This window comes from Quercus robur, chromosome 6 (genome assembly GCF_932294415.1).
Source record: "Quercus robur chromosome 6, dhQueRobu3.1, whole genome shotgun sequence".
Lineage (NCBI taxonomy): Eukaryota > Viridiplantae > Streptophyta > Magnoliopsida > Fagales > Fagaceae > Quercus > Quercus robur.
This window is the reverse complement of record NC_065539.1, coordinates 32,021,274-32,040,363: the sequence shown is the minus strand read 5'-3', so window position 1 is coordinate 32,040,363 and position 19,090 is coordinate 32,021,274. Positions and strand designations below refer to the sequence as shown.

The following is a 19,090-nucleotide window of genomic DNA, read 5'->3' as shown; positions in this document are numbered from 1 at the left end:
AACTAAGGAAATGGAAGAAAGATGTAACCGGAGGGAAAGAGAAACTCATGAGCTTTATGTAGAAATTAGAGAGAAACTTAAGAGAGTTAGAGAGAGTGAGAGATTGTACAAGATGGCATTAGTTTTGTCGTGGTTATTTTTCATTTTTGTAATGTTGTTGTTGTGTTTTGCCTCAGTGAACAATAATGTAAGAGCGAGGAACCTTAATCTGCCATGATGCTTGGTGGGATGTTGAAATGTTATTGGGTAATTGAAATGGAAAGTGTTGTTTTTGTGCAAATATTGTTTAGTATAATTTTTTTATTCCTTTTTACTTCATCCTGTGATTGATATATATTGGCACAAAGTGTTATGTGGAAATGTTAATAACATAATAACTTGAATGGAACATGTTGGTTCAATATATACACCTGTGTCAATGCACACCTGCCTATAAATGGAACATGTTTTACACATATACATGATTTGTTGCACACCTGCCTATAATTAACATTAAACAAGACAAGTGCTCAGACAAGCACAATACACCTGTGGAAATGTGCATTAGTCCACCAAAAGCACAAGACAAGCACAACACAACAAAATACTTTATCCTATTTCAATGCACATTAACATTAATAAAAGTGGAGTCATTGAGCACATCATTCCACTTCACAAAATAAAAGAAGAGCAACCTATTCAGTGACTTTACAAAATAAAAGTGGAGACATTAATAAAGTTTTATGTCACATGCATACAAAATTGCCAACATTGTTTTTGGCACATCCTGTGACTTTACACATCTTCCAATTAAAACCCACCAACTAGTCCACTAGTGCTCAGACATACATATTTCCAACCGAAATTGTCAATATTGTTTTTGACACTTGACATATACATTAAACAAGTGAACTATAACAAAAAAGTTGTTGAAACTTTAACATCTTCCAAGTTGTCATTTACTACTTTAGGTGCCCTTGCCAGCTGCATTCTTGCCCTTTCCACCAACTGGTTGAAACTTTCTGCCTTTAAACCCCCTAGCAGATGCACTTGGCTGCATAACCAAAATCCAACAGTTAGCAAGATGATCCAACAATTAGCAAGATGATCCAACAATAGCAAGTAAGAGGAAAAAAATAAACAAAATAGAACAAGCCAGAGGTGCCTGAGATGGTAAAGAATCCCATGTCTCTCTAGGGGTATGGAAGCTTGGTTGTGAGGGTGAAGAGAACCAGTTAGCCTTAGATCTAGTTGCAGGTTGAGTTGCAGCCTCAGATCTATTGTTTGGTGCAGGTTGAGATGCAGTTTGATCAAAAGCTCTGTATGCACTCTGAGATCTAGCACTTGGTGGCTGGGATGCAGTTTGAGGTGTTGCAGTCTGCTTTGTTTTTGTAGATTTACTGCCTTGTGCCTACAAAGAGGGTAGTACAAGTTACACACTCGAAATACTTGAGGAAATGAATATAGTTCAAAGCATGGAAATACTTACAGCTGCTGATTTAGCAAGTCTATCTCTTCTCTGCCATGGAGTTTCACCAGTGATGCCTGCCTTGCACCCTCTTGCATTATGTCCTTCTTTCTTGCACTTCCCACACTTGATTGTCTTGTTCATCCTAGAAACTCTATAAGGGTTCCTTGGCTCTTCAGGATCTCTTTTTCTTTGCTTTGGTGGTCGGCCAGGTGGTTTATACACATGAGGAGCAACAGGAGCAGGTTGGTTAGTCTTAACCCACTCAGACTGGCCAGGCATTGGCTGTATTATCTCTTTGTATGTTTCAGCAAATGTCTCTTTTAAGTAACAAGGATGCACATAGTCCTCCACTTTCTCCAGGTTCTTAACAATAGCAGAGATCCCATGTTTGCAGGGAAGTCCTGTCAAATCCCAAATCCTACAGCTGCATGCTTTCTTAGCCAAGTCAACCACATGTCTCTCATGACCATTATCAACCTCATACATGAAGCTGCCTGCTGGAGTAGCACTGAAAGGTATAGAATCATGTTTTAACTTCTCTAATTTGTCTTGAATATTAGGACAAACTTTTCCAGTGTATTTTGCTATACCTCTCATCTTTTTGTATTGTTTGGTCATGAGCCTAACTCTAATCCACTCCAACATTGCTAAAATTGGCTTATCCCTAGCTTCTAAAATCATGGCATTAAAAGACTCACTCAAGTTATTAGCTAAACAATCACACAAAGCTCTACTACTAAAGTGAGACTTAGACCATTGTGCAGGGTTGATGTCAGCAAGATACTCCCATGCCTTGACATCCAAATCCTTCATTTCCTGCATTCTTATTTCAAACTCTCTCACTGTTGTGGCTCCAGCACATCTCCACAGTGCATCCTTTAACTCCAAGCCCTTATGATCCACTTTGAAATTATTATAGATATGCTTCACACAATATCTATGCTCACAAGTTGGGAACAACATCTCAATTGCAGGTATAAGGCCCTTATACAAGTTACAAAACAGAACAAGTAAATATGTTAGTACAATTGTTACAAAACAGCATCTTTGTTACAAAACAGCATCTCAATTATTATTGAACTTTAAAAATGTCTACAAAACAGCATCTCAATTATCATACCTTTTGTCTGTCACTGATGAAGACCAGATTAAGTTGCTGTGGATCCCCAATGTCATCTGAAAATTGCTGCAGAAACCATACCCATGAATCTTTGTTTTCTTGCTCAACAACAGCAAATGCAACTGGGAAAATGTTGTCATTTGCATCTCTAGCTATGGCAGAAAGTATTTGCCCCCCAAATCTGCCTTTCAAGTGGCACCCATCTAAACCAATAATTGGTCTACAACCTCCCAAAAACCCAAGTTTTTGTGCATTATACCTAATATACATTCTCTTAAATTTCGACTGTGCATTTTCATCTTCCATTTCAGTTTGCAAAATAACCCTACTTCCTTTATCAGTCAATCTTATCATCTCTGCATAATCCCTAAGTTTCCCATATTGCAGCTGTTCATCCCCAGTAACCAAGTCAGTAGCTTTCCTTTTTGCCCTATACACTTGACTGTAACTTATGTCAACTTCAAGTGCTTGCTTCACATGATGTTGAACACCAGCCACTTTCCAATTGGGGTTTTTGTCAAACTCCTGCATAAACTTCTTTGCAACATAAGTTGAAGTCACTTGGCTGTGTTTGAAGGATCTAGGGCAAGTGCACTCCGGATTGAATGTCTTTATTTGGAATGTCAACTCTTCAGGTAGTTGAGATGCATAACACCTCCATCCACATTCATTGATACAATAAACTGATATCTTCTTCTTCTCATTCAGCTTGAACTTGATATTTACTGGCTTCTTTATCGCATATTCCCTCAATGCCTCCCTAAATACTTTAGAGTTTGGAAACTTCATTCCTTTCCTTAACTCTGGCTTTCTCATGTCAGTTTGGACATTAAACTCAGGTTCTTTTGCAGCTGGTGCTGGCTGATCATCATCAGACCCTACTAGACTTTCCATGTCATCTTCAAGAGGTGGGTCAATCCATTCACCCTCTTCAAGAGGTGGGTCATTGTCAGCTGCAGTATTCCTATGTGGGGCTGCATACAAATGTACATCCTCATGGGTAGATGACCCATCATCTCCTTCAAAGGGCCTATGTGGGGCTGCATGTGTAGATGGCCCGTCATCTCCTTCAGAGGGCTTATGTGGGGCTGCACGTGTAGATGGCCCATCATCTACATTTCCAAAAACATCATCATCAAAATCTGGCCCCTCAAACCCTTCCTCTAACCAATCACTATCACCTCCTTCAGCATCCACATTACCTCCCTCATGCACCTCATGCACATCATCATCACTCTCACCCACCTCATGCACATCATCATCATCATCTGCTACTTCGATATTACCAAATGGTTGTTCAACAGCAAGTGGCTCCTCACCACCCTCAACATATAGTGTTATCTTATCTGTAGGCCATGCAGCATGGATCTCACACATATAAACAACATCATCATCTTCATTTATAAGCCTTAACCCTTGCTCCAAATTACCTCCAGGAATAAGATAATGATATCTACTTGTACTAAGTGCCCCCACATCACAACAAATATCTTGTATTTCAAAATAACTAAGTCTATCTGGGTCAACATTATCAACAAAAGAAGTACTACCTCCTAAATATTCCAAATCTGGGTTCCACACAAACTGCCCACCATGATGAATCTCAAAATTGAATACTAAGTCAGCCATCTGCATGTAAAACACAACAGAATAAATGAAGATGATAAAAAATGAGGCATCTAGTTCTAAGTCAGCATCCACATTACCAAATGGTTGTTCAAAGCCTTAAAGCATACATATAAAAATGAGGCATCTAGTTCTATTGTTAATAAAGACTCAATACCTATATGGATAAGAGTAGTAATAAGAGCAGCACCATTAGTTAACTGGTCGATTATTATCACAAACTTATTTCAAAACAGAATTGAGCAAACAAGAGAACTCAGAATGCAGTTGGACTTATTTTAAAAATGCATATATAACCATCCAGCTTATATCATAATTGACTGAATAATTATTTCAATAAAATCATGAGCATTATTCAACTTTTAAAGGGAATGGAGGGTAACTATAACATGCTGTCCACAACAGACTCAACTAGTAACATTCTAATTAATCTGAAAATCAAAACCAATGATCAATTTGGTAACAGAAGCAGTAAATCAAACTGATTTCAAATTGACAGAAGCAGTAACCAATGATCAAACTGATTTCAATTTGGTAACATTCCACAAAAACAATTAAACAATACAAATCACGGCAGAGAGAAAGCCTACAACAGAACAATCATGAGCATGATCGGGTGAGGGAGAGGCGGGTAATACTAAACAGAACAATCATCAAAGCCTACAACATACAATAATCCACCAGCATTTTAAGACCCAATTCAGAACCCTAGATTTCAAAGATTAAAACGCAAAATCCTAATCTACCTGCAACGACTGAATAGAACAGAGGCAATAATCTTGATCCTCCTCAAATCGGTTTGCATGCACGACCTCAAGCTTTCAAATCCCAGTCAAGTGAAGCGAAGCGCGATACCCAGGAGTGAGTCTTCCTGCCACAGCTGAACGGAGAAGCCGTCTTCGTTGGTTCGGTTTGCACGAACGATGGGAGTGAGTGAGTGAGTGAGTGATTTTGTGTGATTCTTGGGAGTGACACTCAGTGATTTTTCGTAAGTAAGAGTGAACGAATGGGAAATGGGAGTGACTTTTCAACTATTTCTTACGTTAACGGTGAAGGGGGAGTGAGTGAGTGATTTTGAGTGATTTTTGGGAGTGACACTGAGTGATTTTTGGTGAGTAAGCGGGATGAGAGTGACTGAGTAGTTTTTGGAAAAGAGGGTGTTTTGATCTGATGGGAGTAACCTTTGATCTATTTCCTATGTTAGAGTAACGGTGAGGGAGAGGTGGGCACACGGCACATAGACGGAGATAATCACAGGTGGGCAAAGTGTCAAAATTCAAACCACGGGTAGGCACTTAGAATTAGAGGTAAACCACAGGTGGGTAAGTTGTAATTATCCCTAAATAATTTGATAGCTATGACGGGGAGGGGGGATTTGACATCTGGGGGTCTTCATTGAAAACATCAAAAAATACCAACCAATTAAGCTTCAAAACTTTTGGCCAATTGCAAATAACATTGATTCTTCGAAAGTAAAGACTAAATGCATACCCTATTAGATTTGATAAATTGCACTCCTAAGGATCCAAATAACTTGCTAGGAAAAAAAATGGTTTACCGCAAATGCCAGTTTTACATTTAAAATAAGAAACAAAAATGATTTGAAGAAAATTTATTCATATTATATCTTTAGACTTATTGTATTTTAAATCAGTTCAAACAAGTGCCAGTGCAAACTTTGGTTTATTTAAGACCAAAAAAATAAAAAATAAAAATAAAAAAAGGTTTTAGGGGAAAGTACACAAGTAGGGGTGTGCACAAAACCGACAAACCGAAAAAAGTGGTTGAATTGTTGTCAAATTTTCAGTTCAGTTCGGGTTCAGTTTTGAATTTTTTAAACCGAAAATATTCAGTTCGATTTTCGGTGGCAGGTTTGAATGCACCAAACCGACTGAAACCGAACCGAATCATAATAATATATTTTATATTAAATATATAATATATAATATTTGGGCCTCAGGCCTCCTATACATATTTGGGCCTGCCATACATATTTGGCAATTTCTTTTTTTTTTTTAAACCATTTGGGCCTTTCTTTTTTTTCTATTATATGATCTGGCCTTTTCTTGTTTTTTTATAGGAATCAATCAATTATAGGAATAACATCCAGTCCTTTCCCATTTTCCATGTTTTCATTTTATTTTTAGAATAAGTAAGAATAATTAAACTAATTACTAATTAGATATCTAATTAACCTTGATATCGCTCCGAATCAGTAAGGTGGATGATCTGGCTTCGGTGGGCAACTTCTGTGGTGGAAGGCCTACAAGAAACAAACAGTCAAAGAGGAGACCGGAGAATACCAGCCAAACCCTCTCCGATGAAGAAGTTAGTCTCGCAGAGAAGGGAGTTCCAAGTATTTGGGGGTAATGTCTCAGAGAATCTCTTACCTTTGTCGGGTTCAGACCGGTCCTTTATATAGGGATCTTGGGGACGGTTATTTGTCCAATAACTTCCCCAAGATTTGTGGAAGCCAACGAGTCCGGAGTTAACTTCCTCAACGGCTACTAAAATTGTAACCGCTAACGGAAGTTAACTTATTTGATGGATTCGTCGAGATAGTTGTGGGTCTAGTAACCGCTACAAAGAGTCAAAAGTTAAAAGTGTTGCGTATTCGTCCATCTTGTGGACAACTGTTTGGTCGTCCATGGACATCTGAAGGTCGTCCATGGACGACCTTCATCATGGACGACTTTATCGTCCATGGGAGACTTCACTGATCAAGAGTAGTCTATTGTCTATGAACACTTTTACTTCTTCTGGGGTGATTCCAGGTCGAACTTGCTTAATTGGATCTGGACGACCATTTTGGACGAACCGGAGTTAGACTAATTTTCTGCTCCCCTATCAAACCTAATTAAACTTAATCTAATTTAACTATAAAAACAAAAGTTAAAAACCCTACCCACAACCCACACATTTTACTTTCACTCTCACAGACTCCACTCTCACCGCTCCACATGCCGCCTCCACACGTCGGCCTTCCTACACCGGCCTCCACACGTCAGCCTTTTTACGCTAGCCTCCCTATGCCGGCCTAATCTTTTCATTCTCACGTTGACCCTCTCTCTCTCTCTCTTTAATTTCTCCAGAATTTCTTCTCTCTTTTTTATATTCTAGGTTTGTTTAATATTGAATCAATGCTATTTTTTCAATTTTTATGTGCAAATAAAGTTAGAGTTTTGAAAAACCCATGTGCTTGGTTGCTTATGTTGGTTGGTTTCTTTATTAAAGATTAGATGAGAAGCCATTGGAGATCAAAAGAAGTGCTACCGCTCTTTTTGCTTGGATTTAAGTTTGCTGGGTTTATATTTTGAGTTTGTTCTTTGTTTCTTTTCTCTGGATCAATTTTTTTTTCTTTGTTTGCTTCCTTAGAAATAAATGATAAGGAAACCCAAAAAACCCACCAAAACCAACCAAAACCGATTGATTTCCAATTACTTCGGTTGGTTTCGGTTGAGAATTTCACAAACCAAAAATTTCGGTTTTGATTGGCCAATACTTAGAAAACCAACCGAACCGAACCGAACCTATTACACCCCTATACACAAGCAATCTTAAATTCTTAATTCTTAGTGTGTAAAAAGTAAATGAGATATTTTTGAAAAGTTTAGGTATTATCTGACATTAGTCCAAACATTAGAGGTGATTTTTTAATTTTACCCAAAAAAGATATAAATTTTATATGATTAACATCAATGGCCTTATCATCACAAGTCACAAGTAAACTTGTTTATTATGGCAATCTAAAGATTAGATTTATGATAAGGTAGTAACAACATCAATAATTTTTAATATTTATATTAGATCTTAACATTGCCCATTTTTTTCATTTAGAATATTTATTAAAAAAAAAATTGTGTTTATTTAGTATCTTCAATTTTTCGTCTATTGGGATGCTTCCATTTACTCCTTTCTTGACACAAGTGTACAATTATACATAAAAAGAATGAAGAATAAGAAGACAAACTAATAGGAATCATCGAGTGCATGCATAGGTGTGGATAAGGTATAACTAAAATTCTCTTACTGGTGTATGAATATGTACAACTTCTTCACATAAGGCAATTATAGACATTGGTTAGCAATTGTCCATTTACTGTTTGCAAAGGTCCACCAAGCTTTACGCATGTGCAAATCTTCTCCCTATATCTAATTGATAAGGTTATGATATTCTTCTTCGTTTAATGATGGCAAAGAGATAGGGCTTGGCTTTTATCAATCTAACATAATATATTCTATACCTAATCAAAGAATTGTATGTATCTATACACTTAATTACACATTATTGTATTAGGACACTTATTGTCTTAATAGTTTTCTCTTAGTCCCTGTTTTGAGATCTAAGTCAACTGTTGTACCTATTTGCCTTACATTATTATTTGTCTTATCCATAGTCCTTGACGTATATTGTTTTTTCAACCAAAAAAAAAGAAAAGAAAAAAAAAAGACATATATTGTTTTGATTAATAATCTGACAGAACAATCCAAGATTGAATCTCATGTAGTCCTGTCTTTGGTTACATGCTTACATCATTGCTGATCCTCCCATATGAAGCTTCATTTGAAATGACAGAGAAGAAATTTAGGGACTTGCGACTCCCTAACAATGGAACCGAAATGGTAGACTATTGGTGTTCTAGAATAGCTTCGTGTCGTACAAAATCATAATGAAGGCGTGGCCTAAATTGATCAAACATCCTCCTGTCAGATACAACCCATAGGATTGAAAGGTTTATTCATGCGGCAAAACGATGACTAAGAATACCACTAAAAAAAAGATAAAAAATAGAAAATAAAAGAATACTAGAAAAATAAAATCGTAATTCATGCTCAACCAAAAATAAAACATAAATAAAAATGAAAGAGGAGATAAAATATAAAAAATGTCAATAATAGAGAAGAAATGCCTGAATTAATTTGCAAAATCACATTAGTTTAGTGAGAAAGCCCAAGGATATAACAAATGTCACAAAATTTTCCCAACATTCTTATTTTCACTTGTGATAAGTCCCAATTTAATATTTTATTATTGTATTTTATTTTATTTTTTGATAACTGAAACCTCAACTTTTGTGAAAATATTATTACAATTGGTTGTAAAACTTTTTAGTTTTTACTCAAGTTCGTTGTTAATATGTTATGTTGTCACCAGAATGAATGGTCAACGAGACCAACTCCAATCTTTTCAAACATCTCATCATTGCTGGGCACGGGAGCGTGCAGATAAAGATATGGACAACCATGGCAATTATACTTTTGTTGATTGATTTGGTTTGCTTTTTTCTATGATTTGCTGAAAGTGGATTAAACTAAAACTATAACCTAAAAAAATATAATACAGGGAGTGGAATAGATTAAAGAGTGTGGGAATTATTACGGGTGCTTGTTATTGTCAAATGGCCCAAGAATGATTACATATAGGTTGTCAATCACACATATTGGCGTTTTTCCTTCTTGAAGTAAACATATTGAGAAACTTTACGGGGAATAATGCTCGAGTGCAGTGATTCAAAGAGGATGTTTAAAATCAACCTATAGTTCCAGGAAGCAGTAATTTTTTTTCCTCATTAACACTCAAATCCTATAAAATGAGATAAATGTGAATATTTAATCCAACAAGAACTACCCGCATGCACTCCTCACACTTTGTTGTTAATATTAAGATTAACATGAAAAAGCCAATTCCAAAGACTCCACCAAACCTACCAGGTTACCACCACCTATCACCCAAAACAGCAAAGGAAAGGAAATTACACGAACAAAAACAATGAGACATATATATATATATATATATATATATATATATATATATATATATATATATTGAAAACATTCCAAGAGGACATACCATTGCAGGCATCCAAATATTCCTTCAATACACCTTAAACAAAAAATCCACAACACAGAACATATAGAAAATTTATCTACTTGCAGAAGTTGAAGCATATTATCTATACAACCAATCCAAAATACAAATGCTCCCCAATCCTAAAAGGCTAGCAGAAGAAGGTAGGTATAACCTAAAAGATCAAAGACCCAAGAGAAAGGATCTGCAAGGTGGAATGGAATCTACCAAGGCAGTCCAAATCAGTAAGATGACAGCGGTGAAGCCTCTGGGAAGTTCCAAGCCAATTTAACATTTGAAGCCATGGCAAACAGACAAAACAATGATAAGAATCAAGGCAATGATGATACCCAAAACAATCAATTTTATCTTCATATTCTGAAGCCACATCTTCCTTCTCATTTTAGTTCCCTGTTGCCTAAAATCTTGTGCCTGCAAGGAAGAATTAATATTAATACCATCATATCATATACCAAGTCAAAGTGTTGCTCCCAACTAATTAGGATCAGCTAATTCAATATCAACAAATCAGAGAGGAGAAGAAAATGTGCAAAATAGGAAAGAGACAAAGAATGAGAACCAATACAAATACAGTTTCCTTAGTATGGAATATTATATGAGAACAGTTAAATCTTGCATGGATCAATCCAGTAATTTCCAGAGGCTAAAAACGTTATCCAAACCCCAGAATGGAATTGGTTTCTGCAGTCAATTCATCTCCCAAAGAGATTTTCTGGGACTAACCTGTGAGCGAAGGTTCTCAGTTTTATCCACCAGCAGCTCAATCTTCTCACCACGGTCAAGAACCTGCACAAAAAGATGGATTTCCTCAATCAGAACATGCAGCATTTTTTCTCTTTTAGAATAGGGAGGAATAAGTAGAGGGAAACTTCAAATCCTTAACATCAATGCCTAATAATTTACACTATCGACAATAATACAGTTTACCAAAAACATGCATGCAAATGCAGGATTTATCTTCAGCCAACTTCTACTTCCAAATTACATCATAACATTAAAAAAGCAACCAGCATTAGCACCAAACCTTCTCAATATTTTCCATCATAACACCCTTGACTTCAGAAACCTGAGCCTTCACTTTCGCAAGCTTGCTTATCTCTTCAGGATGATCCACGCAATACTGCATGTGCTCCTTCAGTTTGGACCTATAATATATACCAGAGAGTCAAGATACTTTAGAAGAAACAAAGCTACATCCCTATGAAATGAAATAAAGGATAATAAATACCCAAACTCTTTATTGAGGCTGTTGGCAACAGCAGTTGCAGCTTTCCCTCCGCCATATCTCTTGTTGAAATCTTCCTTAACTCGCTCCAAAAAGGCAATGGGAATCTGTCTACCAGCAGATTCGACAGCAACCACACAATAGGCTGCAGTATCCAAAATAAAGCAGCAGGGTTAAAACAAAATCATGCACGCTCTCTGGAGATTATTAACAAACCAATAAAGCATTTCACTTTATTTTGTAAATTGCTTTGATAAAATCAAACTCTCCAATAATCCTTTCGTCATTTGCTTTTAAACAAGTGATATAACGGAACAAACTTGAAAAGAAAACAAGGGGGCAGGGGGGGGGGGGGGATGGTGGAGAGAACATGTAATTTTTTTTTTTTTAATATTAGCATCAAAGATGGTATCAAATAACTATTGGAAATAGAAGCCATAATTCTTGAGCACTTTTTGATTTATATACCCAGCATCTTTTATTTCTTATTGGTAAGCTACACATGCACCAAGTGGGTTTTGAATGCATGACCTCAGCCTCCACCCATTCTTATGGAAGAAGAAAGTGCCACTTGAGCTAGGGCACATTGGATATAAAAGCAGCACCTTCTATGAGTAAGGTAATTAAGAATCGCTGCAGCCAATATGATATAGCATCTTACTTCGTCCCTTCTTTATCTTTCAATGAATCCCCAATGAAAACGTTCTACACAAAAACCACCATATTGATGAAGGTAAAAAACCAAGGAAAGCAGCATCCTTATGAGACACAGTAAGCAATTTTGAAACCTTAAGGCACAAAGTGAAAGACACCATCCATGGTAATAAAACCAGAAATGGCTTAGAACACACTTCAGAATGTCAGAAACATGTCATACATGTGACTTGAATGCCTACACTTGAGAGGAAGCTTGATGCATACAGCTGGGTATAATTGACTTGATATGGTCAGTGAAAATATGATCACTCAAATTATAAAAGCCATAATTCCCTCTCAACACACACAAATCCCTCCACCTATCCACAAATACATGCACTGGTTTAAAGGGAATGAAGAAAAAACTACAAAATTGATGCAAATGAGTTACTCCATTTTAAAATTTAAATCAATAAGTTGACATCCTACTACAAACAACTTGAAGTTGGAAAAATCCAGTAAAGTAAGCCTACGGAGATAATCTGTGTATCAATGAACTCTCTCCTTTCCTCAAGAGGGAACATCTACAAATGGACAAATCCCAAAAGAAGTGAACTTTGTTGAAACTATTAAATCTGAAGAAATTGTTGTAATGTTTACGACAGACCTGAAACATGGATCTGGTTAAAGTCTAAACTTTGTAAATCTACTGTATTGACTCAGGGTTCTAAACCAGTGATATTCTTACTTTTAGGCAAATGGTTGGTTCTAGTTTTTCTTGATGGTGTTGTTGAAGGGATGTTCCCATAAGAGAGATCCTACGTCTACAACATTTTTACAACAAATCACAGGTGGTTAGTTGTTATTGGTTCAAATTACAAACTAACGCTAAAATTACTTTTTTGCCCCAACAATAACAACTAGTAACAACTTGCCACTTAGGATTTGTTGTAAAAATGTTGTAGACATATCATTTCTCTTCCCATAAACATGAGACACCATAGCATTAATTCATGTATGAAGGCAACTTCACATGGTCAAGAGTTGAAACCCATCTACATCAAGTGGTCACCCACACAGACAATTTAAAATTTTTTAACAATCATCCATACTGAGAATTAATATAAAGTAGTGTCAAAATAAGCATAAGCCATACTTTAGTCACAAAAACAACTTGTTATCAACTATCAACACCCAAATTCAAGAATTTAATAACTTCCTGTTAAAAACTTCCTACATGCCCAGATTTCAATTTGGATATAATAAGCCACCTAAGATTTCAATTTTCCTTCTTTAGGCTAAAGAAGAAACTCCAAAGGCTACAAGAAATCCATTGTTGTTTTATATGACCCCATTCAAGTCAACTGATCAATGTTATATCCAATCCCAGATCAGATTACAGTTGGATCAAAAGAAAAAGATGCTAATTTTTCCATTCCAAACGATTGAATCTGGAAACCCAAGCATTCCACGTCTCTTCCACTCTTACCCATTTTAAGACAAATATAAAAGGTAAGAAATCAAAACATCAAGGGACCTCAAATTTTGGAGGGAAAAGGCCTTTTTGGCCAAAGATTCTAACTAATGAAATCTGAATAACACTGCCTCAAACCACATTCCAAAATAATAGGTCTACAATATTGAAAATTCCCATTTCAGAATGCATACTGCAGCAATCTACATTTCTCCTAACATTGCCACTGATATTACAGATGCTCATAAAAATACGAACACTAATCTCCAATTTCAATTGTTGAGGAAAATGCAGGAGAGAAAAAGAAAATGAACACGCAACTTTTTTTACAACCTTAAATGTAAATGTTATATATCTATGTTATTTTAAAATCACAGAAAACACAAACACTCAAGATAGATAATTCAAATCCAATCCTCAGAATCAAATTTCAATAGTAATAAACAGAAACGATTAAAAACACAAATCTACAAATCTGAAATTCCTTTCCACATCCATTTTCTCAAAAGCCAAACAAAGAACCACGGATCTACCTATTAGCGGTCCTTCCTATTCCAAATCGAGCAAGAAAATCCATAGAAAAGATCCAAACAAATACAATACAGCTCAAACACAACGAAATCTGACGAATCCAGAACTTCATGATTCAAAAAATTAATAATAAAATTATTAGTGAGATTTCGTTATTTTTGATTGATTTGAGGTCAAATAGATACAGATCTTGAGCAAATGATGAAGAAAATGAAGGCCGAGATTGAGATCTAGATCATACTGAAGCCATTTTCGACGAGGTAATTGAAGGTGTGGCCGTCACAGTTGTAGGTGAACTTGTTGTTGGAAGCCGGAAGCTTCTGGAGGCATTGGGAAGCGATGCTCGTGAAATTTCCGGTGAACTCCGTGTACTCCGCCAGAATCACCGTGCCTCGAGCCACGAAGCTGTAGATCAGAGATTGCTGCCCCATCTTTTTTATCTCTCTATTTATCTAGAATTCAAACCCAAACCCTAACCCTAAACCAAAACAAATCAAATTGCAGAATTTGAAAGGAAACGCTGCGAGAAAGAAAGAAAGAAATGGTTTGGGGAAATAATAATAAGCTCTTTCTGTTGTGAAATTACTTATATTTAGAGAGAGAGAGAGAGAGAGTTTACCCTGCTATTAGGTTGTGATATATATAATAGGAAGAGGAAATGGAATTTTCTTTTTCGGTTTGAGAAGGCTCTATTGGACCAAACCAAAGAATATTTATATTGTTTGGGTAGAAACTAGAAAAAATAAAGTAGGAAGGAAATTTATGAAAATGGTGGCTCTCCCTCTGTCTCTCTCATCACGCGGTTCTTTATTTTGAATTTCTGTGTACACATTTGGAAGGCCTTGGAAAGTTCCAAGTGGGGGGAGTTTTCTTTGACCAACCACCGCCTATTTTAAATATATATATATTTCTATCTTTGACGTCAAAAAAAAAGAATATATATATATATATATATATGATATATAAAGAGTATTTTTAAATGTGATATTAATTTTAGAGATAATTACACTTTACCAACCCAAAGTTCAATTCGTTACTGCTCCGTAACCTACCTCCCTGTTTGCCGTTACTCTAACACGTTTTCTTTCAAAATCAAAACACAAAACAGATCAAAAAGTTAGGGTTTTTATTTCTATGGATCTGAGTTCCCTAGATATATGGTTTAATTTTGTTGGATCTGATAGGCTTGGTAAGAAGAAAATAGCTCTTACTCTTGCTGAGAAATTACATGGAAGCCAGGAACATTTTATCTCTATGGATCTGAGTTCCCAAGATGGGATGATTAATTCAAACACAATCTTTGGTCTCTAAGGAATGAATGGTTATGATATAAAGTTCAGGGGGGAAAACTCTTGTTGATTGTCTTGCTGAGGAGTTAAACCAAGAAACCCTTGTCCATTGCCTTCCTTGAAAATGTAGATAAAGCTGATGTACTGACTCAAAATAGTGGTTGACTTAGGTTTGATTTTAAAGGTGATTCCAGACTTTGCGGAAAACATGCAACAGTTATGTGAGCTTTATTTAAATGGGACTACAATTAAAAAACTGCCTTCGTCAATTGGAAATTTGAGAAATCTTGCTATGTTGGATCTGAGGGACTGCAAACACAGAAAGATTGGAGCAGAATCTTTTGCTGGATAGCATTTGAAACCAATTGTGCCTCCAGCATAAATCAACTACTTTGGGAGGGAGTCGAGGTAATTTAGTTTCCTCAATGCTTTTATATTATTTATTATTTAAAAAATAAATAAATTCTATAGTGAATTGAAGCTAATCATTCTAACTTGCTTTTCCAAACAGATTTTGAACAATTTAACAGTCATCAAACTCAGTCATTCCCAAAATCTAAGAAACACCCCAAATTTCACAAGGATTCCAAATCTGCAGAAAATATATCTTGAAAGTTGTACAAATTTGATTGAGGTTCACTCATTCGTTGCTGTCCTCAAAAGGCTTATTTTTATGGATCTGAAAGATTGCATTCATCTTAGAAGTCTTCCAAGCAGGATTGAAACAGAATCTCTTGAGATTCTTATTCTTTCTGGTTGCTCCAATGCCAAGGTGATTCCAGACAATGCAGAAAACATGCAACAGTTAAGTGAGCTTTATTTAAATGGGACTGCAATTAAGGAGCTGCCTTCATCAATTGAGCATTTGACTGGTCTTACTGTATTGGATCTGAGCCATTGCAAAAATCTTTTGTATCTTCCAGGCACCATCATTAGATTGGAATCTCTTAGAGAACTCTATGTTTGTGGATGTTCAAAATTAGCAAAATTTGAAGATCATGAGACTGCCTCCACCCATGAACCTAAAATTGAGCTAATTTCTTCAAAAACACCAGTGTCCTCACATGCACATGAAACGAAAGATGTGGAGATTTCTTCCAGAGCAGAAACTGAGAGTGTGTTTTTTCAAATTAAAGGAGAAAATCAGATGTCTAAATTGACAATGCATGTTAAGGAGCCAATTGAGCATCTAAGAAGGAAAATATGATATTTATAGTGGTTGATTTAGGTCATATGTTCTCATAGAAGTTCTTAATCAATCAAAAATCCTAACTTTTTGATCTGTTTTGTGTTTTGATTTTGAAAGAAAACGTGTTAGAGTAACGGCAGACAGGAAGGTGGGTTACGGAACAGTAACGGATTGAACCTCGGGTGGGTAAAGTGTCAAAATTGAAACCACAGGTAGGCAAGTCAAATTAGAGGCAAACCACAGGTAGGTAAAGTGTAATTATCCCATTATTTTATTATACTATTTATATTATTTTAATGTATTGAATGTTAAAATAAAACCTTTGATGTTGGGTGTATTGTAAAGTGAGTTATTAAAATAGATAAAATAACTTTTTGAGTTGCTAAATGCTAAAAATTTTAACTTCTTTAACTTTTTGAGTTATTAAAATTTTAACTTTTTGAATGCTCTAAGTTGTCAAAGATGATAACTTAAAGCATTAGTACCCAATCTCTCAAATGCCATATGTTGGTATATTTTAGAATCAAAGCGCCAAAAGCTCCTGTTACTCGGTCTCTCAATTGTAATCAAATTTGCAATTGTGCTACAGTATCATCGTAAATTTATGATGGTACTGTAGCACAATAATAAACGATTATTTATTATTTTATTTCCAAAATATCAGCTTTCTTTTTCTCTCTCTTCACGATCTTTCATCCTCTCTCTCTCTCGCCAGAGCTCATCAACGTCGAGCCTTTCTCTTTCTCTCCCATGCCTTTGTCGATTACTCCCTCTCTCACATCTCTCTCTCTCAATCAAAACTTGCCACCGGTACTGGAGATCAACGTGGTTGAGGTCGATATCAGCGTGGCAGTGATCAATGAGTTGTTGTAGGTTACTGGGTTTCTAGATCAGCGAGTTGTTGTGGGTTACTAGGTTTCTAGATCGACGAGTTGTTGTGGGTTTTTGGCTTTCTTGATTGGTGAGTTGTTGTGGGTTTCTAGCGGTGGAGATCTGCGAGTTGTTGTGTGGGTTTTTAGAAAAGCTTAAATGATTCTCAATCTTTTAAGAAACAATTTGTTTCTAAGCTATTGGCTCTAGGTAGATTGAGACACTATAACATAGTTCCTCTGTTAGGATATCATATAGAAGGGAAGGAAAAACTTTTGGTGAACAAATATGTATCAAATTGTAACCTTTATGACTGGCTACATGCAGCGAAAGGCAAGCATAAGATCTTATGATGGCCTTCGAGGATTAAAATTTGGAGGCTGTTATTCCTTGCACCTTATTTTTGTATCTGGCTTTCTAGTGGCTGTAGGTGGTGGTGGGTTTGGTGACTTTTTTAATGTGTTTTGGGGGTTGGCATGGTGGTGGTTGCTGGCCGATGGCGTGATGGGTTTGCTGGATGGCAGTGGTGGTTAGTTTTTTTTTCTTGGTGGTGGCTGGGTTTTTTTTTTTTTTTTTTTTTCTATATTTTTTTTTATGGTAATGGTGATCTTTTAGACCAATGAAATGGAGGGGAAAAATGGGTTGATGGTGGTGGTTTTGGTTGTGTTGAAGGCAATGGTTGATGGCGGTGGTGGTTAGTATTTTTTCTGGTGGTGGCTGGATTTTATTAATTATTTTTATGAAGACGAAGAGAGACTAAGAGAGAAAGAGGAGAGGAAGAGAGAGAAAGAAGTGGTGAAATTAATATTTTAATGAATAGATGAGATAAATAAGAAATGAGATGTTGAGTGAATTGTAAAATGGTATGATATAATAGATAAAGTAGTTTTTGAGAAGGTAAAATGGGATAATTTTTAGAAAGCAAATGTGAATGCTCTTACTATAGCTCCATTGCTATTTTTTTAATTTTTTTTTTTAAATGCAAGCTACAATAAAGATGCTAGAAATAGTAGTTTTTGAGATGGTAAAATGAGATAATTTTTAGAAAGCGAATGTGAATGCTCTTACTATAGCTCCATTGCTATTTTTTTTTTGGGTAAATTACAAAGTTGGTCCCTATCATTTACACCATATTTCAATTTAGTCCCTAATCTTTCAATTGTGTCAATTTGGTCCCTAATCTTTTAGCACCATGTCATTTTGGTCCTTGTCGTTATCTCTTGGATGGAAAAGTCTGATGTGTCAAATAGAATAATAAAAAATTAATTTACTTGTCACACCAAATGCCAAATGTCAAACAAAATAATAAAAAAATTAAAATCCCTTTCACTCGTTCTCATGCTCATCTATGTCCCTAATAACTCTCACACTCATCTTAGGTTTATTGATTTGGAATTTGGGTTTGGGTGTTTTGAAAAGGTGGATTTTCATTTGGGGTTTGGGTGATTGTTTATGGTTTCTACTAGTTGTATATTCAGGCATATGGGAGATTCGACTGGTTTGGTGCTCTAGAAGATAATGACCACATGATATCATCGAAAGCATTATTGCCATATTCAATCCATGTCCATAAACTACATGTACCAGATGGCTGAAAATTTGCAAACCCCAATGTAAAATCCAATCGATAAACTACATGTACCAGATTATAAAAGAGGAGTTTTGATGTGAAGCTCCATCGACACGCTTTGAGACCCAAAAAAAATATTGGAATACTTGCCCAAGAAAACTAAAATTTAGATTTTTGATAGAAACCCTGACCCAACGTTTATAATTGAAACACGAACCAAAGGTATAAGTGTAACACCTTG

At 35.9% G+C, this 19,090-nt stretch overlaps 1 protein-coding gene and 1 pseudogene across 1 annotated transcript; both read right to left on the bottom strand.

Moving 5' to 3' along the window:
* Positions 1-684: 684 nt before the first annotated feature.
* Positions 685-4,199, bottom strand: LOC126690091 (uncharacterized). The gene is made up of 4 exons (XM_050385222.1): positions 2,571-4,199; positions 1,469-2,434; positions 1,145-1,390; positions 685-1,033 (listed from the first exon to the last, which is right to left on the bottom strand). The coding sequence occupies exons 1-4, from the start codon at positions 4,197-4,199 to the stop codon at positions 947-949; spliced, it is 2,928 nt and encodes a 975-aa protein (XP_050241179.1). The 3' UTR covers positions 685-946.
* Positions 4,200-10,049: 5,850 nt separating this feature from the next.
* On the bottom strand, positions 10,050-14,608 carry LOC126688446 (vesicle-associated membrane protein 722-like; annotated as a pseudogene).
* Between the last annotated feature and the right edge of the window lie 4,482 nt (positions 14,609-19,090).

Excerpts from the sequence above, each read along its gene's own strand:
- LOC126690091 (XM_050385222.1), bottom strand. The coding sequence starts at position 4,199 with ATGGCTGACTTAGTATTCAATTTTGAGATTCATCATGGTGGGCAGTTT. Across the intron at positions 1,391-1,468 it reads GACTTGCTAAATCAGCAGCT|GCACAAGGCAGTAAATCTAC; the intron begins GTAAGTATTTCC and ends CCCTCTTTGTAG. Across the intron at positions 1,034-1,144 it reads GGGATTCTTTACCATCTCAG|CCAAGTGCATCTGCTAGGGG; the intron begins GCACCTCTGGCT and ends TTGGTTATGCAG.